Raw genomic sequence first — 27,343 nt, 5'->3', positions numbered from 1 at the left:
TTAAGTTTTATTTGCAATTGAAATAAGTGTCACGTTTTTTTTACTAGTATTATTTAGGAATATGCTTTTCAAAATTTCACTCTAAAATATTTTGACTGTGCAAATATTTGCAATTTTGACCTTGTTTTCTTGTTTGAACCAATTAATATGTCTTTCTACCATCTGAGTTGCACATATCTTCCAACATATCACTCAAAGTCAAATGTATCTTAAAGTTGAATGTGGCTTTGTTGTTTATTATTTTTGTGAGATGAAATAATGCTTTCTGTTAAATATATTGGAATTAATATTGTTTTCCCTCTGTCCAAAACATAGATAAGAGACTAAGTAATTAAGTAAGAGCAAGCTCATTAATCTACCAATTCCAATCGATGTTTTACATAGAAAATCAATATATATTTTCAATGCTCTGCAATGCACAAAATTATTTGCTTAATATGTACGTCAGAGTGTTTCAAAAGTGACGGGTGTTTCCTTCTTGGAACAATAGCAATATCTGGGGTGTAACTAAGTGACACCAACAAGCAGATGTGTGTTTAAAAATGAAACATATCAGGAATAACATGCCAAGGGATGTTATTTGAGCATTATTTATTCTGATATCTGTCCCAGCATATGACAAAATAATATTAACAGTTCCCTACCATTTTATTATTTTTTTCTTTTAAGGTCAGCCTAGTCTTCTTACTCCTGTCACTGCCCCCAGTTCAATGGCTGAAGACCTAAGTAATCTGAGACTGGCTTCTAGGGATGTGTTGCCTGATAACCCCATGGTAAAGACTATGGTAGTTAGGCAAGCAGACTGTCAGACATGAATCACATCTGGATTGACAATGCTAGCAGTAAATCCTCCTAAAGCTTGGAGGGACTTTGGAATTAATCAACTATCTTAATATTAGAGTTTATATTGTTAAATTTTATTAGAAAAGACCAAAACAATCCATATTGTCAAGGTAGAAGCCACTACTCAAACGTTTCAGGCTCAAATGGCCCTTAGTCATATCAATAAGGGACCTTCAAACATATTAAACATTTGATGCAGCGGGTGCTTATCGTGGTCCTGCCACAATACAATGTAAGTATACAGTGGGCAACATCTAGCAGCAGTTGTGTATCCTGAACAGATATTGACCAAATCTCTGGGCAGTTAAGGCCCTGTTACACTGGCCAATTACCGGGCAAACTTCCCGATAATTGCCCTGTGTAAACAGGGCAGCGATCAGCAGATGAACGAGCAAACGCTCAATCATAATCTGATCGTATCGTTTTAAATGTGTAAAATATTATCGCTGTCATCAGCACATCTCCCTGGGAAACAGGGAGACGTGCAGCCGACATGATACAAATGTACGGGGACGAGCGATCGGAGTAACAAGCGCTCATCCCCATAGCAGCAAACGAATTTCTCGTTGATCGGGGCTCGTTGCACCGGCCAAACTTGCAAATTGCAAATATGCAATAATAGAGATTAGCTGGAAATATTTTTCACAGCACCATAAATGTATAATTACAGAGACACATAGCTACTCATCTATAAATATATTGTTATCTATTCACAATGCAATTCACAAAGATAAATTGCTACACAAACTTTTTACTGAGCCCATTTCCTTGTTTCCATAGATACCTCTATCTCTGTAAATATATTCAAAGTTGTTGATTGTGTCACTAAATGTTCCCAAAGTGAAATTACATTTACTCAGAATTTGCAGTGGCTAAAACATACATTTAAAGTGCATTTTGGAACTACTTTGCATAAATGAATAGAAAATCTCTCAAAGGATCTGTGTAATATGTATTTTCATCAGAAATATTTAGTCCCCTTTGCATACTGTGCTTCCTATATGCAGCCTGTACATTGCAAGCTTATACATTGTACTGAGTGCTCTATACAGTGCATGTCATAAAGTCTAGTGTCACCTGGTCATGGGATGTATGAGTACAACGCCAGATCTATTGGAGGATGCTGTCCTTCCATGTAATGTACAAGATTGCAATGTATGGGCTTACCCATATACACATTGCAAACACATGCATTTACATTGGGTGAAGGGGGGTGCATAGCAGGCAAACAGGGATGGATGTCTGATAAATACATTTGGTTTTCTGTGGTCAGGCCCATTTGGATTAAACGACTGGTATTCATATAGATCTGATCTGCAAGACTTGTAGAGAATCAGCAGGAACAGCTCATTTGTGCTGATCACTATACCCTGTGAAAACCAAGGACACTGTAGGCCAGGATAGCGGATACTGGAATAGAGTATCGTGCAGCTGTTTCTGACAACCACACTTTACATACCTCATATGTCATATTATGGATTAGGAAAGTAGACAAACTGGAATAGTGGAAAGATTTCTTTCCAATTAATTGTTTTTGGGCGTTACACTTGAATTTCAGGGCAGAACTGGCTGTCATTCAAGCTTATGAGCGTGTAGTAGAAGAGCAATGTGTCTGAGGAAAATATGGCGGGGGGGGGGGGGGGTTAAACTTCCTATAATTAAAGCTGGGCAAGAAATAGAATAGAGAAGTTATTTTGTCATTTAGACCTTCATATACTGTACATTTAGCATTCTTTCCAGTTCTGTGACTGCTGTCAACGTGAACAGCGACGTTTTCATTCTGGTTCTTATATCTGTATCCTGGAAGACAAGGGCGGACACATACAGCAGCGGGCCCCCATGCTAAAACAGTTTATGAGCTTGCTCATCGTAGAACATCTCCTAAATTCACCAGTAATTGTGACCTAATAAATTAATACGTTTAGTCCCTTGGATGCAATCTGATACACAGTAAGAGTAGCTGCTAGCTGGAAATGGGCCCCTTTAGCTACTGGGCCCCTGTGCAGCTGCACAGCACACACATATGGTATGTCCGCCCCTGCTGGGAGATTTATAGATTTCTTTTGTTTTGTCATTTCTTTAATTTATGCGTTTATAGGAAAAAACATGCTTAATAAACTGTATTTATATACGAGTACATGTCTATTTTCGCAAATAATTATATTCCCCATGAAAGAACAATTCTGGAACTTCTTTTCTTAGAACTCTGCGTTGTGCCAGTCCTATGTTATTCCTCCTAGAAATTTATGACTAAATTAACAACTGGGTGTTACCATTCCAAGGGGTGTATCTCTACACAGTCTCATTCTGTCCGCACTGATTGGACAGTATCAATCTGTGTAGCGACACCTAGTTGGGGGAACTGGTGCCACCTAGTTGTCAATTTATTCATACATTTCTAAAAAGAATAACAAAGGGATGGTACAACGTAGAGTTCTAAGAAAAGATGCTCCAGAAATGTTATTTCAAGGGGAATACAATTATTTACTAAAACAGACATGTCAGAAAGAAGTGACACAGGTCCTCTTTAAGGAGAATTTACCTCATGTGTATGTAAGAGTGTGCGTGGGGGGAAAATTCCCAACACTTTAAGGGGACTTTGCGTTGTCTTAATGTTTATTTTGTATATTTTGTACATGTGCCAGTATATGGTCTATTTCTTTATGCACTGTGCCTTTAACCCCTTCCCGCTCCTTGACGTACTATTACGTCATGGCAGCTGTATCGTTCGCGCTCCATGCCGTAATAGTACGTCTCGGGAGTAACGGCCGTTTCGGCCGTCCTCCCGACACATACAGGAGCTGTGACACTGCTGTCTTGTTCAGCAGCTGTCACAGCTCCTACAGCGGGGACCGATCGCTGTGTCCCCGCTGATTAACCCCTTAAAAGCCGCGTTCTATAGAGATCGCGGCTTTTTAGGGGTTAAGCTGCCATCGCCGGCCTGCTACGCTATAGCGGCCGGCGATGGTGACTATGGCAACCGGACACCAAACAATGGCGTCCGGCTATGCCATAGACGGAAGCCTAGTGGGTCCTGACAACGTCAGGACCCACTATGCTTGCTGTCAGTGAGTAGCTGACAGTTCTAATACACTGCACTACGCATGTAGTGCAGTGTATTAGAATAGCGATCAGAGCCTCCTGCCCTCATGTCCCCTAGTGGGACAAAGTAATAAAGTAAAAAAAAAGTTAAAAAAAAGATGTGTAAAAATAAGAAAATAAAAGTTTTAAAAGTAATAAAAGTAAAAGTCCCACTTTTTCCCTTATCAGTCCTTTATTATTAATAAAAATATATAAACAAACAAATAAACTATACATAATTGGTATCGCCGCGTCCGTAACGGCCTGAGCTACAAAATTATTTTGTTATTTATCCCGCACGGTGAACGCCGTAAAAAAAAATATTAATAAACCGTACCACAATCACAATTGTTTGGTCACTTCACCTCCCAAAAAATGGAATAAAAAGAGATCAAAAAGTCGCATGTACCTAAAAATGGTACTGATGGAAAATACAGTTCGTTACGCAAAAAATAAGTCCTCGCACGGCTTTATTGATTGAAAAATAAAAACGTTCTGGCTCTTAGAATAAGGTAACACAAAAAGTGAATGATTGTTTACAAAACGTATTTTATTGTGCAAACGCCATAAGACATAAAAAAAAACTATAAACATCTGGTATCGCCGTGATCGTATCGCCCCGCAGAATAAAGTGAATATGTCATTTATAGCGCACGGTGAACGCTGTAAAAAAAAAAGTATACAAAAACAATAGTAGAATTGCTGTTTATTAGTCACCACGCCACCTAAAAATGGAATAAAAACTGATCAAAAAGCCGCATGCACCCCAAGAAAACTACAATGGATTCCTCAAGGGGTCTAGTTTCCAAATTGGGGTCACTTTTGGGGGGTTTCCAATGTTTTGGCACCACAAGACCTCTTCAAACCGGACATAGTGCCTAATAAAAAAGAGGGCTCAAAATCCGCTAGGTGCTCCTTTGCTTCGGAGGCCGGTGCTTCAGTCCATTACCGCCCGAGGGCCACATGTGGGATATTTCTCTAAACTGCAGAATCTGGGCAATAAGTATTGAGTTGCGTTTCTCTGATAAATCCTTTTGTGTTATAAAAAAAATGGTATAAAAAGAGTAAATTTCACCTCTACTTTGCTCTAAATTTCTGTGAAACACCTAAAGGGTTCATAAACTTTCTAAATGCTGTTGTGAATACTTTGAGGGGTCTAGTTTCTAAAATGGGGTGTTTGATAGGGGTTTCTAATATATGGGCCCCTCAAAGCAACTTCAGAAATGAACTGGAACCTAAAAAAATAAATAAATGAGGCAATACTTCGCTTCTTACATTATACTGATAATGAGCCGTGCCCACTCCGAGATGACCCCAGTTTTGACCGTTTGTATAAACGGAGACCCCTATTAGACCGTTCCAGTGCCCGGTTTTCCCAAGCATACACCCCCGAGAAGTGTTTTTCTATTGATGAGTCCCTGGTACATTTTAAAGGGAGGGTTCAATTCCGCCAGTACCTGCCAGGTAAGAGGGCAAGGTATGGCGTGAAGATGTATAAGCTGTGCGAGAGTGCATCAGGGTATACCTACAGGTTTAGGATATATGAAGGAAAGGCCACCCCCAAACCAGACTGCATCCTGGACTACAATAGGTACATGGGAGGGATGGACTTGTCAAATCAAGTCCTGAAGCCCTACAGCGCCATGCGGTGTGGTATAAGAAGCTGGCCGGGCACATCATACAGATGGCTTTGTACAATGCGTATGTGCTACGTCGATGTGCAGGCCAGAGGGGAACTTTCCTGGAATTTCAAGATCTAATCTTTAGGGACCAGGAAGGGGGGGCACCCAGTACTTCTGGAAGCGAGGCCACACGCATCGTACCAGGGCAACACTTTCCAGGAGAAGGTCCCCAAACCGGTGGAAAGGGAAAGAGTCAAAAGAGGTGCAGAGTCTGCTATAAGAGGGGGATAAGGAAGAACACAATATACCAATGTGACACGTGTCCCGAAAAACCAGGGCTCTGTATAAAAGATTGTTTTAAAATGTATCATACATCCCTTGATTTTTAATTTACCCTGATGCACTCCGCACAGCTTACCCCCCTCATCTTTCCCTTCTGAGCCCTGCCGTATGCCCAGGCAGCTGATAACAGCCACATGTAGGGTATTGTCGTACCCAGGAGAACCCACATTACAATTTAAGGGGTGTATATCTCCGGTGGCGCATGCTGGGCACACTATATTGGACACTGAAATGGCATATACATATATAAAATTGCAAATCTCACACTGCACCATCTGCTGTGCATTATCTTTTACACAGTACCTGTGGGGTCAAAATGCTCACTACACCTCTAGATGAATGTCTTAAGGGGTGTAGTTTTTAAAATGGGGTCACTTCTCGGGGGTTTCAACTGTACTGGTACCTCAGGGGCTTCTGCACACATGACTTAGCACCAGAAAAGCTCCAGTAGGCCAAATGGTGGTCCTTTCCTTCTGAGCCCTCCCATGGGCCCAAAGGGCAGTTTATCACCACAAATGGGGTATTGCCGCACTAAGGACAAATTGGGCAACAAAATGGGGTATGTTGTTCCTTGTGAAAATAAGAAATTTTGATCAAAAATGACATCTTATTGGAAAAAATATCATTTTTTTCATTTCACAGCCCAATTCAAATAGGTGCTGTGAAAAAACTGTGCGGTCAAAATGATAACAAAAACCATAAATGAATTCCTTGAGGGGTGTAGTTTCCAAAATGGGGTCACTTCTGGTGGGTTTCCATTGCTTTGATACCTCTGGGGCTTTGCAAATGCAACATGGCACCCGAAAACCAATCCAGCAAAATCTGGACTCCAACAAACACATAGCGCTCCTTTCCGTCTGAGCCCTCCCATGGGCCCAAACGGCAGTTTATCACCACAAATGGGGTATTGCCGCACTAAGGACAAATTGGGAAACAAAATGGGGTATGTTGTTCCCTGTGAAAATAAGAAATTTTGATCAAAAATGACATCTTATTGGAAAAAATATAATTTTTTTCATTTCACAGCCCAATTCAAATAGGTGCTGTGAAAAACCTGTGCGGTCAAAATGATAACAAAAACCATAAATGAATTCCTTGAGGGGTGTAGTTTCCAAAATGGGGTCACTTCGGGTGGGTTTCCATTGCTTTGATACCTCTGGGGCTCTGCAAATGCGACATGGCACCCGAAAACCAATCCAGCAAAATCTGGACTCCAACAAACACATAGCGCTCCTTTCCTTCTGAGCCCTCCCATGGGCCCAAACGGCAGTTTATCACCACAAATGGGGTATTGCCGCACTAAGGACAAATTGGGCAACAAAATGGGGTATGTTGTTCCCTGTGAAAATAAGAAAATTTGTTCAAAAATTACATTTTATTGGAAAAAATATCATTTTTTTCATTTCACAGCCCAATTCAAATAGGTGCTGTGAAAAAACTGTGCGGTCAAAATGATAACAAAAACCATAAATGAATTCCTTGAGGGGTGTAATTTCCAAAATGGGGTCACTTCTGGTGGGTTTCCATTGTTTTGATACCTCAACGCCTCTTCAAACCTGGCATGCTGCCTAAAATATATTCTAATAAAAAAGAGGCCTCAAAATGCACTAGGTGCTTCTTTGCTTCTAGGGCTTGTGTTTTAGTCCACGAGCGCAGTAGGGCCACATGTGGGACATTTCTAAAAACTGCAGAATCTGGACAATACATATTTAGTAGTGTTTCTCTGGTAAAACCTTCTCTGTTACTAAAAAAAAATTGAATAAAATTGAAATTCAGCAGAAAAAATGAAATTTGCAAATTTCATTTCCACTTTGCTTTAATTCCTGTGAAATGCCTGAAGGGTTAAAAAACTTTCTATATGCTGTTTTGAATACTTTGAGGGGTCTAGTTTTTAAAATGGGGTGTTTTATGGGGGTTTCTAATACATAGGCCCCTCAAATCCACTTCAGAACTGAACTGGCACCTTCAAAAAAAGGCTTTTGAAATTTTCTTAAGAATATGAGAAATTGCTGTTTATGTTCTAAACCTTGTAACGTCCAAGAAAAATAAAATAATGTTCAAAAAACGATGCCAATCTAAAGTAGACATATGGGAAATGTGAACTAGTAACTATTTTGGGTGGTATAACCGTCTGTTTTTCAAGCAGATGCATTTAAATTCTAAAAAATGCTATTTTTTGTAAATTTTCTCTAAATTTTGCAATTTTTCACAAATAAAGACTGAATATATCGACCAAATTTTACCACGAACATGAAGCCCAAAGTGTCACGAGAAAACAATCTCAGAATCGCTTGGATAGGTTTAAGCATTCCGACGTTATTACCACATAAAGTGAAATATGTCAGATTTGAAAAATGGGCTCTGAGCCTTAAGGCCCAAACTAGGCTGCGTCCTTAAGGGGTTAAGGTCTGCTATTTGTGCTTTATCATCACTAGGTGGCATTCCAGAGGAGGAGCACGATATAACTGGTTATTTGTACTGGCGGATGATGGTTGAATCGCTGGGTAGTCTAAATTTCTTGGCGCTGGGATGTACAGCACGAATGGCATCTTTGCTAAACTTTATACTGCGCCATAACTGCGCCAGGACTTAGCAGCGTAGCTACGCTGCGTCCTGATGCTGGGGAGAGTGCCTATTTTATAAAATAGCGGTGTTCTCGCCAAGCCTCGTTCAGCGTTTTGGTGGAATATGATAAACCTGGCTGTCTCAGAGAGAAAGAGGGCTCCTGAGAGTGAGCTGTGGAAGCGACAGCATTTTAATTATGAGTCTGTGGGTCCTGGAACGTTTGGCGGATGATGGGCATAAGCCTCTCTGCATGAGGAGTTGTGTGAGCAGGACTGGGTTGTGGGCAGGAGACTCCCCACATAGTTACATAGTTATATAGTCCGTACAGTTGAAAAAAGACACATGTCCATCAAGTTCAACCAACGGATGGGAAAAGGGAAGTAAAAAATGTTAACACATAAGTGCTTATATTTTTTTGTTCTAGGAAATTATCTAACCCTTTTTTAAAGCCATCTACTGTCCCTGCTGTGACCAGCTCCTGCTGTAGACTATTCCATAGATTCACAGTTCTCACAGTAAAGAAGGCTTGTCGCCTCTGCAGGTTGAACCTTTTTTTTTCCAGACGGAGGGAGTGCCCACTTGTTTTTTGAGGTGGTATTACATGGAACAGGATTTCACCATATTTTTGGGATGTGCCATTAATATATTTATATAAGTTAATCATGTCTTTCCTTAGTTGTCTTTTTTCAAGGCTAAATAGGTTTAGTTCTTTTAATCTTTCATCATAACTTAGATTCGTTGCTCTTCTTTGTATTTTTTCTAACTCCAGGGCATCCTTTCTATGAACTGGAGCCCAGAACTGAACTGCATATTCTAGATGAGGCCTCACTAATGCTTTGTAAAGTGGTAATATTACATCCCTGTCCCGCAAGTCCATGCCTCTTAATACACTACAATATCTTGCTGGCCTTTGAAGCAGCTGATTGACATTGCATGCTGTTATTTAGTTTATGATTTACAAGTACACCCAGATCCTTCTCAACAAGTGACTCTCCCAGTATAGCTCCCCCTAGGACATAGGATGCATGTAGGTTGTTCGTACCCAGGTGCATAACTTTACATGTATCTACATTAAACCTCATTTGCCAAGTGGACGCCCAAACACTCAGTTTGTGTAAATCCGCTTGCAATTCACGAACATCTGCCATAGACTGAACATTACTGCATAGCTTGGTATCATCTGCAAAAATAGAAATAGTGTTATTAATCCCATCCTCTATATCATTAATAAATAAGTTGAATAATAGTGGTCCCAGCACGGAAACCTGGGGTACACCACTTATAACCAATGACCATTCAGAGTAGGAATCATTGACCACAACTCTCTGGATACGGTCCTTGAGCCAATTCTCAATCCAATTACACACGATACTTTCTAAACCTATAGTCCTTAATTTACCCATTAGACATCTATGAGGGACAGTGTCAAATGCCTTTGCAAAGTCCAAAAACACTATATCCACAGCGGCCCCTCTGTCTAGGCTTCTGCTCACCTCTTCATAAAAACAAATCAGGTTGGTTTGACAGCTTCTGTCCTCAGTAAAACCGTGCTGGCTGTCACTTATAATACTATTTATTGTCACATAATTCTGTATATAGTCCCTCAATAGTCCCTCAAACATTTTCCCCATAATGGATGTTAAGCTTACTGGTCAATAATTACCCGAGAATCACTGGAATAATGATAGAGCTTTATAAAATATAACTTTTACTTCATATTGTTTAAAATAATGTGCAAAACATACACACAGGACAAATTTAAAGGCTAAAAATGTGCTCTCTTTTGTGAGAGAAAACTGACATTCTGTACGTTTTGTGCAGAGTAAATGCAAAGCTCCAAATATTACTGCATAAAGGAGGACGTTACACGCCGTGACAGGCGTTTATCCCAGCATCGTGGGAACAGATGCACTTAACTTTCTTTGCCACTGCATAGGATTTATCTTTTTTCTTGCTCCAAAGCCTCTGACCATAGAGGCTAATTGGCCTAAACTCCCCTGAAGAATCTTGGCCACAAGGAAACGCGTCGGGAGAACAGCATTATCTGCCTGGACACATATAAAAGGAAAATAGGAGGTTTCCCAGTCCCCAGCTACAGGATCAAGATGGACTTGGACACACTATAGAATGGGTAGGGGGGTGGATTACCCCAAAATATACCTTTGAAAAAACCTCCTCCTTTATGCAGTAATATTTGGAGCTTTGCATTTACTCTGCACAAAACGTACAGAATGTCAGTTTTCTCTCACAAAAGAGAGCACATTTTTAGCCTTTAAATTTGTCCTGTGTGTATGTTTTGCACATTATTTTAAACAATATGAAGTAAAAGTTATATTTTATAAAGCTCTATCATTATTCCAGTGATTCTTTACTAATTCTAAATAGAGTATTTATGCTATAAAAAACCTTTGGTGGAAGGAATAAAAATACCACCTGACATCTATTCAATAATTACCCGAGGAAGACATAGAGCCCTTTTGAAATTAGGCACAACATTTGCCCTGCGCCAGTCCCTTGGCACTATACCAGTCACTAGAGAATCTCTAAATACTATGAAGAGGGGGACAGAAATAACTGAACTAAGCTCTTTAAGCACTCTAGGGTGTAACCTATCTAGTCCCGGGGCCTTGTGTACATTTATTTTGTTTAATTTAGTTTGGACCATGTCTACATATATCCAATTCAGTATATCAACTGATATACTAACAGCATCGGCTACATCAGCTGCTCTTTCTTCTGTTGTATATACAGAGCTGAAGAACCCATTTAGTTACTCTGCCTTCTCTTGATCCCCTGTGACCAACTCCCCATTACCACTATCTAGGGGTCCCACATGTTCAGACCTTGGTTTTTTTGCTGAAGAAAACCTCCAATCTTGCTGTCCATTATCCCAGTTACAAAAATACAGTGAACAATTAAAAGTAAAAGAAAAGAAGAGTACTTACCTGGGCTTTAACTCTTCTTTTTAACTCCGGTTTTGTAACTCCACTTATATCACAAGCCACTTAATCCACCTAGCTCAGAACAGAGCTAGCTCAGTCTGAGTTCTGCAGGCTAATTTATATAACCTGAGAGCAATTAACCCCTCCCCCTAGTCAGCTGCGTCAGCTGAGGCCAGTGCAGCAAGTGTAATGCAGCCAGTTGCGGTCTAGCAGGCCTAAAATTACTGGACCAAACCCTGCATCAGGGAGGAGTGCCTTTGGCTCAGTCCATGACAAGCGTGACCCAGCCAGCCATCATCCGTTTGCCTGAGTGGTGTCTAAGAACTGTGCCTCTCATATTGTCATTTTTGCTGCTGTGGCTGTGTGTGCATTGAACACTGGCCTAGTAAAGTTGAGCTGCCACAAAACCTATCTTCATATCTATACTGCACAACTCTGCATTGGCCCTTACACCACCACCTATCAGGGGTCACACTATACTTATATACACGTCAGTGGGTAAAGCCATGGCAACCGGAATGAAACCATCAATTGTTTACATTGCTGGCTACATTCAGCAAACTGGAAAACAGTAATCAATAGAAGTTTAGATTATATAGTTACTTCTGATGTAAAAGTTTAGAAATCCTATTTAATAAAACAACAAGCATATAAAAAGCCCCTTGCCGAAATGTTGTCTTTAGCTATTAGAGCCAAGAGGTAATAAAATGAAAGGGAAGCATTGTTTAGCTGGCTGTGTGTGAGAGTTATATGAAGCGTAGTAAAATACATTACTGAAGTACTGTGAAGAAATTTAAAGCGTATGTCCATCTCTGAACACTATCGCACAGTTTATATATAGAATTTTTCTTCATAAAAGGTGGAGTAACTACATTACATTACATTCTCGCATTGTTCTTGAGTTAAAGTCTAATTCACAGTCCTTTATAATCGAATTTCTGAATAATCCTAGCTGGCGTAATGTATGCATAGTGCTTGCTTTAGTGTAGCCTTTACACTCAAAATAACAATTGTACTGAGAATTTAGCTAAGCTATCAAAGAAGTGTCTGACGACAAGTTTGTATGGCAGTTTACAATAAGTTTTTGTTTTTTCCCTCTCTTGCTCTCCTTAACCTGTTGGCTCCACGATACCAACAACAGACTAGCTCTTCTGTGTTTAGGTCTTGTTTTTTGCAGATGAGTTGCATTTTTCAATGGCATGATTTTGGGGTACATATAATTTTTTAATTAACTTTAATTAACTTTTTTTGTGGGGGATGGAAAAAACAGCAATTCTGCCATTGTTCCTTGCGTTTTAAATTTACGCGGTTCAGTGTGGCGTAAATAACATGTTACTTATTCTTCTATGGGTTGTATGATTACCGCGATACCATATGTATAGGTCTTTCATGGTTTACTACTTTTGCACAATAAAAACAATTTTGAACTAAAATACTTTGTTTTAGCATCACCGCATTCCAAAAGTCGGGACTTTTGTATTTTTCTGTCGATGTAGCCAAATAAGGGCTTGTTTTTTGCAGGACCAGATGTAGTTTTCATTGGTAATATTGTGGGGTACATAGGACTTATTGATTAACTTTTATTATTTTATTTTTTTTGGGTGGGAATGGCAAAAAAAGCAATTCCGTCATTGTTTTTTGCAGTTTCTTTTTTGCTACTGACCTTGTGGTTTAAATAATATGTTAGCTGTATTCTTCAGGTCATTTTTGTTTTACTGTACACCTTCTTTTGTTGTTGTTTTTTTGTTTAAATGTTTTTACATTTGTTTATAAGTTTTTTAATGCCTTTATGGGACTTCACTATGCGATTTCTTGATCGCTTATATAATGACTTTGTATACTTAGTATACCAAAGCATTATTGACGGCCAGTGTAAAACTCACAGGCAGTCTGGCTAATAGGAACATAGTCATGGCAGGCCTGGGGGCCTTTGTTAGGACCCCAGCTGACATGGCAATCCATCGGCAGTCCATGATCGCATTTGTGGCAGAGGGCATCAAAGGGGTTAAACAGTCGGGATCAGAGGTAACTCCATTAGTGACCGCCATAGTGTTGGTGGTCGCTAACAGGTTAAAAGTACAATATCCCTATGAGATGCTTTTTAGCTATATTAACCCCTTGCCGCAGAATCACGTACATGCCAGGCCTGCCCTGGCTGTATGCCTGTCAGGCCGTGTCAGAGGCATGGCCTGATAGATTGCCTGTCAGTTTTACACTGACAGGCAATAATGCTTTGGTATACTAAGTATACCAAAGCATTATATATGCGATCAACAAATCTCACGGTAAAGTCCCCTATTGAGACTAATAAAATAAAAAATTAAAACAGGTAAATAAAGTTTTTTCCATAAAAAGTGGTTTTATTTACTAGAAGTGCAAAAAAATACAAAACACACACGTACATGGTATTGCCGAGATTGTAACAACCCAAGTAATAAAGTTAACTCATTAATTAAACTGCCGGATAAATGCGGTACAAAAAACACACAAAAACGATGGCGAAAAATATTTTTTTTCCCATTTCCGCCACCAAAAAATGTAATGAAAGTTAATCAATAAGTCCCATGTACCCAAAAATTAGGCCTTATTTATACGAACGTGTTAAACGTCCGTGGGACGGCCGTTGAAACAGCGGCCGTCCCACGGACCTATGTAATTCAATGTGGCCGTTCACACAGCCGTTGTTTCAATGGACAGTGTGAGGGTCCGTGGGAAAATAGGACATGTCCGTTCTTTTCACGCATCACGCATCACGCATCCTTCCATAGACACTCAACTATGGGGGATGCGTGACATCGCGTCCCGCATCACCTTGCACGGATGCACCTCGAATGTGAAAAACTGCAGTTTTTCATGTCCGAGATACGCAGCGCTCGTGTGAATCAGGCCTTATAACAATGAAACCCACATCTCATCCCGTAAAAAACAAGTCCTCATATGGCGACTTCGACTGACACAATAAAAAGTTACAGCTCTTGAAATGCGGTAATGCAAAAACAAACAATTTTTGTTTAAGTGTTTTAATTGTGCAAAAGTAATAAAAAGACTATACATATTGTTATCCACGTAATCGTACTGACCTATGGAATAAAGTTAAAATGTTATTTACACCGTATAGTAAACGGCGTAAATGTAAAACGTGAAAAACAATGCTGGAATAGCTGTTTTTTTTAATTCCTTCCCTAAAAAAATTAATAAAAGATAAGCAATATAATATATACACCCAAAACTTGTACAATTGAAAAATACAACTTGTCCCGCAAAAAACAAGCCCTCATATGACTATCTCGACATAATAATAAAAAAGTTATGACTCTTGGAAGGCGGGGAGGAAAAAATTAAAAATAATGCTTGGATTATATGCATGATCCACAGCACAGTGAGATTGTGCAGTGAAAGAAGCTGGGCTGGAACAATGAGAAGTGTATGACACTGATTGGTCACTGATTGGTCAGCCTCATACACTTCTTTACAACACCCACTTGGTCAAAAGTAAAAACACGCCCAGTTGGGCATTAAGAAACGAAATCTAAAATTGCTCATAACTTGCTCAAAAATGATCGTTTTTCAAAATAAAAACCACTGCTGTTATCTACATTCCAGCGCCGATCAGATTATGTAGGAGATAGGGTACTTATAATCTGGTGACAGAGCCTCTTTAAGGCCAAAATAGACCTGGTCCTTAAAGAGGCTCTGTCACCACATTATAAGTGCCCTATCTCCTACATAATCTGATTGGCGCTGTAATGTAGATAACAGCAGTGGTTTTTATTTTGAAAAACTATAATTTTTGAGCAAGTTATGAGCTAGTTTAGATTTATGCTAATGAGTTTCTCAATGGACAACTGGGCGTGTTTTTACTTTTTACCAACTGGGTGTTGTACAGAGGAGTGTATGAGGCTGACCAATCAGTGACTAATCAGTGTCCTACACTTCTCATTGTTCCAGCCCAGCATGATCCACAGCACAGTGTGATTGTGCAGTGAAAGAAGTAAACACACCCAGTTGCTAAAAACACAATACACGCCCAGTTGGAAATAAGAGAAAACACGCCCAGTTGTCCATTAGAAAGGCTCATTTGCATAAATATAAAATTGCTCATAACTTAGCCAAAAATTATCGTTTAAAAAAAACAAAAAACTTTACTGTTATCTACATTGCAGCGCCGATCACATGCAATAGGAGATAGGGATTTGATAATCTGGTGACAGAGCCTCTTTAAGGGGTTAAAGGGTATGTTGGTGTTGTGTACACATTGATTTAAAAAACTGAATAATTGCCTCCTGTGTAAACATCTTAAAGGAGTTGTCCACTACCGAATAACTGTTGACCTATCCACCAGATAGGTCATCTGTATATGATCTGTGGGGGTCCGACACCCGGACCCTGCACCGATCAGCTGCTCCGGTTGCCACCGGGCATCGGAAGTTGCAGTTCTCACGGCCGCTATGCAATGTACGGAGCCAACTGCTTCCGGCTCCATACAGTACATAGGTCATTAGTTGTCCAAATTATATTATTATGATTAAGTAACACTACTCAAATATACATCGTTTTCAAATAAAAATGTTTATATTTGATATCCTAGATTACATTTGTTAATTAACTTAATTAAAGCGATTTTCTTTTATTACTTCATAAAGACCATCCATAAAATGCATTATATAATGTGATTCAGTGGTTGAAATGCTTTGGAATGGTGCATGCTTTTTTAATTAGTGCCCTTAAAGTGTAGCTAAACGTTTGACAAACTTCAGACATGTCATAGTGACGTGTCAGAAGTTTGGATTGGTGGGGGTCCAAGCACCGAGACCCCCGCCAATCTCTAGAACGAAGCAGCTGAAGTACTCGTGTGAGCGCTCAGCCGCTTCATGTCTGTTCGGCTATTTCCGGAAATAAATGTATCTGTGTACGGACTCAATACGAAGTCTATGAGCCCGTACTCCGATACTCCGAAAAAGCTGAACAGACACAAACTCACATGAGCACTTCAGCTGCTTCGTTCTATAGATTGGTGGGGGTCTCAGTGCTCGGACCCCTACCAATCCAAACTTCTGACATGTCTCTATGACATGTCAGAAGTTTGTCAAACGTTTAGCTACACTTTAACTTCTGGGTGCAATAGCACCCGCTGAATCATTGTGAGCGACAAGTATCTTCTTGAAGCTTTTTATTAACAGGTGATAGATTTCCTTTAAATCTGAACATTTATGTAATAGATCATAAAGGCTATGTAAACCTTTGAAAGTGATTTTTTTTTTTTTTAAATAAAAATGTCAGTCAGTGTGTTTGGTGCAACTTAGATGTGATGGATAACAGGTAGATCCTGTATGTCAGAGACACACAGGACCCGTCAGTCCCGCGGACCTGATGAGTGCAGAATTAAGCGAACAATACAGCTGCTCTGTATACAGTAAACAGAACAGCTGTATCTCAAAAAGTAACAAACACACTGACTGACATTTTTATTAAAAAAAACTAAATAATTACTTTTAAAGGTTTACATAGCCTTTAATCCTGCCAACTACTTTTAATTTCTAAAATGTTTACAACGCTACTATCGCTGGACAGTAAATACTAGAATCAATCTTTTTTTTGTGTGAATTTTCTGTTTTCTGTGACCTGCTACTGTTTCGTTTTTTTTTTAAATCTTGCGATTTAACCCACTCCAACTTCCACCACAGGCTGAGCCCACTCCATAAACTGCGTGTCAGTTGTGTTTTATAGCTGACACCCTAACTGCCAAGATCGGAGATAACTCCTATATCGGCCGATTAACCACTTAGATGCTACAGTTAATAGTGACAGTGGCATCTAAGCCTTTAGACAGCGATTGGGGCGTGCCGATGGTTTTCCTGGGGGCCTAATGAAGGCCCCCAGGTTTGCAATGTTAGTTACTCATATAAAGCCCTTTAAGTGGCAGGGCTTAATAGGAGAACGGAAAAAAAGCACAATACACTGCAATACATAAGTATTATATTGTACCAGCGATCTAATGATCACATGATCAAGTCCCCTAGTGGTACTGAAAAAAAAAACAACTAAAGTTTTTAGGAATATAAAAAAAATATTAAAAGTTTGAAAACCCCCTCTTTTCCCCCTAAAGTAATGTAAATAACTAAAAAAATATAAAACACCAGAATTACTTTTTTTGGTCACCTTACCTCCCAAAAAAATGAAATAAAAAGTGTTAAAAAGTCATATGTACCTCAAATGGGTACAAATAAAAACTACAGCTGTTATGGGTTTCAGAATATGGCAACACAAAATATTTTTCTCATTAACATGTAACTTTTACCACTTGGTACACACCGTAAAAATAAAACCCAAAAAAACAACGGAGGAATTGCTGTGTTTTTTTCCATTCCATCCGACAAAATAATTTTCTTACGTTTCCCAGTATATTATATGGTACATTAAATGGTACCATTAAAAAAAACGAAAACTCGTCCTGTGAAAAAAGCCTCTTATGCCGATGGAAAAATAACAAAAGTTATAGCTTTTGGAAGGCACAGAGGAAATAACGAAAATAGAAAAAACAAAAAATGGCTGCGTCAAGAAGGGCTAAAAATATTTATAATGAAAAGATAACGGTATTTTAAATGCTTTTTTTTTTTTTTTACAAGAACAGAGGACCAGGTTAGAGAATGTTTAGGAATTGGCTACGTTATTATACTTATTTTTATTTTTTGGGAGGAGTATGCCTTTGAGATTGCTGCTACGGTTGCTAAGATAATGGAAAATGCTTAAAATGGCCCCAAAGGGTTTGAAATGCTGACTGTTTTCACATCATTTAGAGAGAGGGGAACCACCCATTGCTAATAAAAATATATTTTATATATAGACCAAAGTCTTAAGCAAAGCGATAGGAAAGAAAAAAATCACAATAATTTTTTAGGCAGATGTAGATGTATTATTAATGTAGTGCAGCCAGAAATTATGTCTAATCTGTTTTATGTTGGGTCTTATAAAAATATATTTTTCCCCTCTCTCCATGTATGGTTAGGGGACTGGTTTGTACTGATGTAGGGTTATTCATGCACAGCACTGTTAGCCAATCAGATGTGTCGCCCCTCCCTCCTCGCTGCTCCTCCTCCTGCTGATTCATTGATATGTTTAGGCCTGGGCTACATGGAATTTTTTTGTGGCGCAACTGATTGATTTTAACGATCAAGCTACAGCTGAGGTCCAAAGGAATCCATTGAGTTGCATGGAATCCTGTGGATTGCAGCTGTCACTTAATAGTTAAAATCAATCAGTTGTGCTACAAAAACATCTCTGTGTAGTCCAGGACTTAGAGACAGAGTAACTGCAGCTGCATCCCCCTCCTCCCTGTCTTTTTTACTGTGCTACTGTTCAGCAATTTTTGTAAAATTGAGGAAGTTTGAAAACATGTACAGAGAGCCTTCAGGCAGGGAAAGGTGAACTAGAGGTTGCTGCAAATTGAGAGAGAAAACACTTTTCCCTAATAAGATTTATTACAAAGTTCCTTGTATTTACATGTCCTATAGGTTTATGCAAAGAATATTATAATGTCAGGTACGCTTAATTTCTTTTTTTCTTTTTCTTTTCTATCATGGCATCCACATTTTGTTTTTTAAATATTTCACCTGCTCAAAGTGTTGGAAAATAATGTTTTGTAAAACTTAGCAAATGTCTTTGGCACCTCATGCAAATAACACATCTCTGCCCAGAGTATTAGCATTGTAATTACAATCATGCTTAGAGCAAGCAGCTATTGTCTATCTAGAAAAAAAACCAGAATCTTTCCATTTCAACTTCTTGTCTGAAATTGATATTGAGTGTATGTTTTTCCTTTAAGAAAAACCAAACCTTGTTTTAGAACAGAGATAAGAACAGCAAGTTTTTCGTTTGTTAAGGGATTTCTGTAATAATTTTGGTCGTTATATGTCTCTGATCATTTCCCTCCATTTCAGAAATATCTGCTAAGAGAAATACATTGTTTAATAAGGCATCCTAATCCAAGCATAATCCCTAAAATAAATAAATCCTGAGGTTAAAACTACTTTTGGTGCATGGGAGGTTACATATATGTGTGAATACATAAGTATATTCTATTCTCTGTATATGGTATACACTATATGGACAAAAGTATTGGGACATCTACACATTACACCTAAAGGAGCTTTTATGGCATCCAATTCTAAATTCAAAGACATTAATATGGAGTTGATCCCCCTTTGTAGCTAAAACAGCCTCCACTCTTCTGGAAAAGCTTTCTACAATATTTTGGAGTGTGTTTGTTGGAATTTTTGCCCATTTATCCAGAAGAGCATTTGTGATATCGGACAAGAGGGACTGGCAAGCAATCTCCATTCTAGTTCATCCCAAAGGTGTTTGAAGAGGTTGAGGTCAGGGCTCTTTGCAGGCCAGTCAAGTTCTTCCACCCCAAACTCACCCAACCATGCGTTTATGGACCTTGCTTTATGCAGTGGGGCACAAATTCAGGGCCTTCCCCAAACTTTTTGAACAAAAGATGGAAACATACAATTGTCCAAAATGTCTTGGTATACTGAGGCATTAAGATTTTCTTTCACTGGAACTAAGGAGCCTACGCTAACCCCTGAAAAACAACCCCATAACATTTTCCCTCCTCCACCAAACATTGTCCTGGCATTCACCAAACCCAGACTCGTCCATCAGACTGCCAGATAGAAAAGCATGATTTGTCAGGCCACTACTCCACTTCTTCAGAGTTCAGTGGTGGCATGCTTTATACCAGGGGTCTCAAGCACGTGGCCCGCATGCGGCCCCTGGGGCTGTCATCTGCGGCCCGCGGGACACAGAGCCGCTAGTATCGGCTCTGCTCCGAGACTCTGGAATTCCCTGACATCGCTGTCCACATATGAACAGTGATGTCTGGGGCTTCCCCAGAGCCGGAGTCCCGAGCAGAACGCTGGTGTCGGCTCTGCTCCGGGACTCTGTGGAATTCCCTAACATCGCTGTCCACATATGAACAGCGATGTCTGGGGCTTCCCCAGAGCCTGAGTCCCGAGCAGAGCGCTGGTGTCGGCTCTGCTCCGGGACTCTGTGGAATTCCCTGACATCGCTGCCCATATATGGACAGTGTGTCAGGGTCTTCCCCAGAGCGGAGTCCCGGGCAGAGCGCTATTATTGGCTCTGCTCCGGGACTCTGGGGAAGCCTCTGACATCGCTGTCCATACATCGACAATGATGTCAGGGGCTTCCCCAGAGCAGGAGTCCCAGTGATGTCAGCAGCACAGCTGGAGTCCCAGGAGAGCGTACTAGCGCTCTGCCTGGGACTCCAGCTCTGGGCAAGCCCCTGACATCACTGGGGCAGCCTCTACAGAGGGCACTGGGGCAGCCTCTACAGAGGGCACTGGGGCAGCCTCTACAGAGGGCACTGGGGCAGCCTCTACAGAGGGCACTGGGGCAGCCTCTACAGAGGGCACTGTTGCAGCCTCTACAGAGGGCACTGGGGAAGCCTCTACAGAGGGCACTGTGGCAGCCTCTACAGATGGCACTGTGGCAGCCTCTACAGAGGGCACTGTGGCAGCCTCTACAGAGGGCACTGTGGCGTTATCTACAAGTGGGTGTGTGACAGTGTCTGAAGAGGACACTGGCATTATCTAGGGGTGTGTTGCATTATCTACAGAGGGCACTGTGGCCTTATCTACAGAGGGCACTGTGGCCTTATCTACAGAGGGCACTGTGGCCTTATCTACAGAGGGCACTGTGGCCTTATCTACAGAGGGCACTGTGGCCTTATCTACAGAGGGCACTGTGGCCTTATCTACAGAGGGCACTGTGGCCTTATCTACAGAGGGCACTGTGGCCTTATCTAGGGGTGTGTTGCATTATCCACAGAGGGCACTGCGGCAGCATCCACAGAGGGCACTGCGGCAGCATCCACAGAGGGCACTGCGGCAGCATCCACAGAGGGCACTGCGGCACTATCTAAAAAGGGGCTGCCCAATCTTGACATGTGTGCTAACTGAGCCACCGGACTGCATTTAGCGACACTTAAACTGGAAAGCTGGATTGTTGAAATAAGCACGTGGAGAAATATCTCAAATTTTAAACCTAGCGCTATTATTATAGTAATGTAGTATTATTGTTCTAGTAATATAGTGTTATAGTAGTTCAAATAACTAATTGATTAACAATAATTTTGTATTGTATCAAATTTGAAAGTAATGCGGCCCGTCAACTTCCCATCTTTTCTATATGCGGCCCACTTACCCGGCCGAGTTTGAGACCCCTGCTTTATACCACTCCATGCAACGCTTGGCATTGTTTTTAGTGATGTAAGGCTTGCATGCAACTGCTCAGCCATGAAAACTCATGCCATAAACCTCCAGACACAACGTTTTTGTGCTGATGTGAATGCCAGAGGAGGTTTCGAACTCTACAGTTCTTGTTCAGTGTTTTTTCTATTAGTGGACACATGAACAGAGGTTTTGGCAGGTTGTAGAGCCTTCAGTAGGTATTTTGCTGTTACCATTGGGTTCTTACCCACCTCTTTATGCTCTTGGAGTGATCTTAACAGGATGCCCACTTCTAGTGAGAGTAGCAACAGTCTGGAATTTTCTCCATTTGTAGACAATTTGTCTAACCAATGATTGATGTACACCCAGATCTTTAGCAATGCTTTTGTACCATTTTCCAGCTTTATGTATGGGTCCTCTAACATGGCCCGACATGGGGGCGTGTAAACGAGCGCCAATCAACGATACAGCTCGTTGATCGGGGCTCATTTCTCCTTTCATAAGGAACCATGTTTGGGGACAAGCACTCATTACTACGACCACTCGTTCCCATACATTTCTATCATGTCGGCAGCACGTCTCCCTGTTTACACAGGGAGATGTTCTGCCGACAACGATAATATTTTTGCTCCATAAACGATACAATTAGTCGATGAACGAGCATTCACTCGTTCATCAGCTGATCATTACCCTGGTTACACAGGGCAGTGATCGGGAACGAGCGTTCTGTTAACGCTATTTTGGCCCATAATTGGCCCGTGTAAAAGGGCCTTATCTCTAGAGCAGGTCTTTTGAAAATTGTTTGCTTCAAGGCATGGTTCACACTGAGGCTGGGTTCACATTGTGTGTTTTTTAAATACCCACAAGTTTTTTATATAGTGTTGCAGCTGTAAACCTAAAGCCATTAAATTCAAAACCAGATTACAGCTGAAACATTTAAAAAAATGCATGCAGATTACTTTTGGCTGCGTTTAAAAACCCAGCTTCACAAATCTTTCTTGAGAAGGACAGGCAAAGCACCTGTGAAACCCACACTGCCAATTTCATCTCTTTATTGAAACACATTTTACTAATTAGCTCTTGAAGTCATTAAGGGCCTATTCAGATGAGCGTGTATCTCGTCCGTGTGATGGCCGCTAAAACAACCACCGTCACACGGGCTCATGTCTTTCAATGGGGCCGTTCACACGACAGTTGTTTCTGTGGAGCGTATGAATGGTCCGTGAAAAAATAGGACATGTCCTATTTTCCTGCATGTCACGCATCCCTCCATAGACTCTAGTCCATGGGGTGCACCTCGGACGTGAAAAAGTGCAGTTTTTCACGTCCGAGGTTAGCTACGCTCGTCTGAATGTAGCCTAACACAGAGCTTTACTTTTTCTCCCTGCACGGTGGATGTTTAATCAATGTGGTCAATAAAAGATATAAACAGTACAATTGTTTGTGTGTTATTAGTTTAGTTTGATTGTGTTTGTCTACATTTGTGATTTAGATAACAATCAGACCACATTTTATTAGCAATCAATGGATTAGAAATCCATGTAATTATAAAGGGTTGACTTTTTCTTGCAACTGTATGTGTAGCTAATAACTTTCTTGTGTGATTACATTAGTAAAAGCACAGCAGGGGCAGGCTGACAGTGTGATGTAGGTCCTGACCCCTGTCTACAGCTGAAAGTGGAGAAGATCACTTTCTATCCCACTGCTAGCCAGCACTTGGCTGCCAAAAGTCTATTGTAAAAATGGGTGGTTTCATGCACTTTAATATGTCAATGCCCCTGGACACAGGCTAAACAACCCTTTATCCCCACTCCTAAACACTAGTTAGCCTATCTCCCCATACCACCTGGTTTGAACCTACCTTTTATTTATTCAGTTTCCATTTAAATAGGTAGCAACAAGAGACTTAAGTTTGGTTTACACAGGCAAATATGTGCCAATAACGAGCACCGTTAAATACAGGTCGATCAGCAATCGTCCCCATACAGTTACATAATGTCAGCAGCACATCCCGTGTTTACATGGGGAGATGTGCTGTCGATAATACTGATTTTCAGGCAACTTAATAGATTAAATCAGCCAATGAACAAGTATTTGCTAGTTCGTCGATTGAACGCTGCCCTATTTACACAAAACGAATGTTTGCTCGACCCGATCATTGGCCCATGTAATGGGCCTTTACCAGTGGGAATTAATCCCATGAAAATGTCTCAGAAGAGCTGCAAAGGCTTTTTGCCTTTCTTATAAGGTGTATTTTAGCTGTATAGACGAAGAAATGTAATAAACATACAAACAGGTTGTCAGCAGCACACGACTTCATTCAAAAGAAGGGGACAGAAAAGTGCATCCATGCAATATAAGTGTGTCCTCATTCACACCCCTAACATCTCAAATGCAATGTTTTGACCCACACAGGGGTCGTTGTCAAACATTGATTAATAAAAAATATTAGGATGTAGGTGCGCGTTTATATTTTACCTGCCTGAATGCGGGGATCCTCTTTTTTTTCAGTTGGGTGGTTCGTTTTTCAATGTTAGGGCCTCCATTTGAAATATCTGGGCCCTATAAATTCAAATCTTCAGGGCACCCTAAGCTCCAACACACCCACATATTCTATACTCCACCTGGTACCTCATTTTAAACATTTGGTGGGCGGGTGGGGAGTGGGGGACGGAATAACATGATCATAATATGCACTATAAAGATTTTGTTATCCCCGTATCCATTTACAGTGGCCCACAGATTTTTATCATCTGTGGGCTCCACTGGGAGCAATTAAAGAGGGAGTAATGATCTTCATACACCCTTTCAGGTCTATACCACATTAATTAGTCTCTGGGGAGGGAGCAGAAAATTAACTAAGTTATGTGAAATCAATGGGCCATATGTTTGCACATTACTGAAGACATAATGTGAGTTCAGGCATCTTTTTTGGACTCATTTTACTTGGCCGCCCTGGACTTTAGCACCATCTTTACTGACCTGATGGTGGCCTTGTCCTGTGACAGTGCAAACATTATTATGCGAGGATGAAAGTGGAGTCTAGGTGGAGATTATACACAGAAGATGAGTTGGGGTGGGATAATTGGCACCAGTTCATAGAAAGGATGCCCTAGAGTTATGAGGAAAGATGAAAAAAAAATTACATTTATTTAGTCTTGAAAAGAGGCGACTAAGGGGGAACATGATTAACTTGTATATATATATATTAATGGCCCGTACAAAAAATATGGTGAAAACCTGTTCCATGTAAAATCCCCCCATAAGACAAGGGGGCACTCCCTCCATCTGAAGAAAAAAAAAGGTTCACTCTCCAGAGTCGACAAGTCTTCTTTAGGACTTGTCCACACGTAACCCGCACCATTTCCTGCATTTTTTTACTGCAGAAAATACTGCAGATTTTGCTGCGTTTTTTTCAAGTCTGTGAAATGGTGATATCTCCTCTAAAAAACACAGGAATTCAGTCCACTTTCCGCATCAGGAATTGACATGCTGCGAAACGAAAAAAACAAAAACACACTGTAGGTGAATTTCTGGACTAACATTTGATGCAGTGTGTGGATGACATTTCCTCATTCACATCCACTTTGCTGCTACTGCATTCTGCCCTGTATATTCCGTCCGCAAATCCAGCCGGAAAATATGCAGCAATTCTGTTACGTGTGGACAAGCCCTTACTGTGAGAACTGTGAATCTGTGGAATAGCCTACCGCAGGAGCTGGTCAGAGCAGGAACAATAGATGGCGTCAAAAAAGGCAGACAATTTCTTAGAATAAAATAGTATCAGTGTATAGAATTCTTATTTGAATGTTGATCCAGTCTGATCACTACTGGGGATCAGGAGGTAAATTTTTCCTCTTTTGCATTTAGGGCAGAAAATGCACATTTTCCATACACTTAAACGAGTGCAGAAGACCAAGCAAGTTAAGCTGAATCTACACTTTAATTTTTTATTTATTTAGTTTATTTTTAGATTTTACTTACTTATAAAAGCCACAATCATGGAAAATGAACACACAAAAAAAGAAGTGATGTACATATGCACTTACCATCTGACCGGTATACCAGTACAAACACGAACCCTTCAAAACTGCCCAGATCTTTTTCCACTTGTTGCCGAGAAATGATTTTTCTTTCTTCTTATACAACCATCCCTGACAATCAGCATTTCCTAATTCTTTGCATGAAATTCTTCTTCGACTCATTTTGAATATACTGACTGTGCCATTAATAAAGAAGAAAAATATTATAAATATCACGTACTGATTTATAAGTTAAGATTTATCATAATAATCATAATGACTGTCATACAATAAGTGTATATTTACACAAGTCATAGAACTACGTACTGAAATATAAATACATCATGTTGGTGTTTGCAACAGTATCCAACGCACAAAATGTATTCATTTGCAGTATGTTCTATTGATTTTAGCAGACTGACTATTATATATCTGCGGAATGAGCTGTATTAACACAACTTGAAAAATATATAGACACATGCCGTGTATAGCCAATGCTAACGGTACATTACAGACTAAAATGTGCTTAAGCTAAGCAAGCAGTTTTACTGGTTTAAATAGACATAGCTTTATCTGTGCAAAGCTCCAAAGCAGAGTCGCAAACTACCACTGGCAAATACAAATTCTATACATGAATGTATTTATAGTAAAAGAAGAAATTATCACAACAGGACCTTACCTCTAGATTTCTTCCTTTGCTTTGACCGCAAGGAAACCTACAGGAAATGAACAGAGGAAAGCAGATAGAGAGGAAATTTCTTATTGTGCTTGTTATAGAAGAGGCTGGAGTTAAAAAAAAAAAAAGGAGGGTCTGTAAGGACAGTTTATGCTGCACACATATCCACAGGCAAATGAGGAAGCTACAGTTAAATGCTTCACTTGCAGTTCATTTCTATTTCTTGATGAATCAGGCATTCTGAGTGCTGACATTGTAATGGGAAGTTGATTTGCCATAAAACAGATGAAGTTTTGTGTTCACTCATTGATAAGAAAACATGGCCAGTGTGTTCAGTAAACCAAAGTGTATAATGCTACATACAATGAAAAGGTGGTAGAATTTTTCCACCAGATTTATGAAAGGTCATGATTGCTGGAGAACTCGAACATTAAGGGGTTAAATGAAGAAAGCGCTTGTCTTCCTCAGTCGTAAACTATTTTGTATGTCAAGTTTATTTTGGTTGGTGGATATTTTTTTTTTTTTAGAGAAGTGAAGGTGACATGTTGTTTATTGGTTTATTGACTTTGCAGCAGTATTTTATTTTAAGTGGTTATCCTCTAATCAGTTTTATATCAAAAGTCCAGAAATGCTGTTAATAGCTGTTTTTGTAATTTGCTAGCATATAAAAATACTGTGTTCATAATTTTTTCTACTGTGCCTCCCTTGGTGCTGTTGCTAATTTGTCCTGCTGGTGGTGGGCTCTGAACAGAATCAGTTTTCCCCCTCTGGCAGCTGACAATATATTCTTTTTTACTTGCTCTGGAGAAGGGGTGTCCTCAGCTATTCTGCCATGCTACTGCAGCGGCTCTGCTCCTTCTCTGACAAGAACGAAAGAAAGCTATTTTAATTGGCTGCTCTGCGGTGAAAATTGGATCACTATGCGGAGACCTGGTTTTGGGGAGAGTGACATTGTTCATTTTTTATGATCTATACAATGAATATGATATTTAATGATGAG

At 40.1% G+C, this 27,343-nt stretch overlaps 1 protein-coding gene across 1 annotated transcript in view; it reads right to left on the bottom strand.

Annotated features, from left to right (window-relative positions):
- IPCEF1 (interaction protein for cytohesin exchange factors 1) overlaps positions 1–26,511 on the bottom strand; it is a 160,808-nt gene extending 134,297 nt beyond the window's left edge. The window contains exons 1-2 of the mRNA XM_075864341.1: positions 26,347–26,511; positions 25,695–25,864 (exon numbers count right to left, since the gene is read on the bottom strand). Coding sequence (XP_075720456.1) covers positions 25,695–25,850 — 156 coding nt within the window. The 5' untranslated portion in view covers positions 25,851–25,864; positions 26,347–26,511. The remainder of the gene's footprint in view (positions 1–25,694; positions 25,865–26,346) is intronic.
- Between the last annotated feature and the right edge of the window lie 832 nt (positions 26,512–27,343).

Source organism: Rhinoderma darwinii, chromosome 4 (assembly GCF_050947455.1).
Source record: "Rhinoderma darwinii isolate aRhiDar2 chromosome 4, aRhiDar2.hap1, whole genome shotgun sequence".
Classification (NCBI taxonomy): Eukaryota; Metazoa; Chordata; class Amphibia; order Anura; family Rhinodermatidae; genus Rhinoderma; species Rhinoderma darwinii.
Note: the sequence above shows the minus strand (reverse complement) of the source record. Positions and strands in the feature narration are given on the sequence as shown.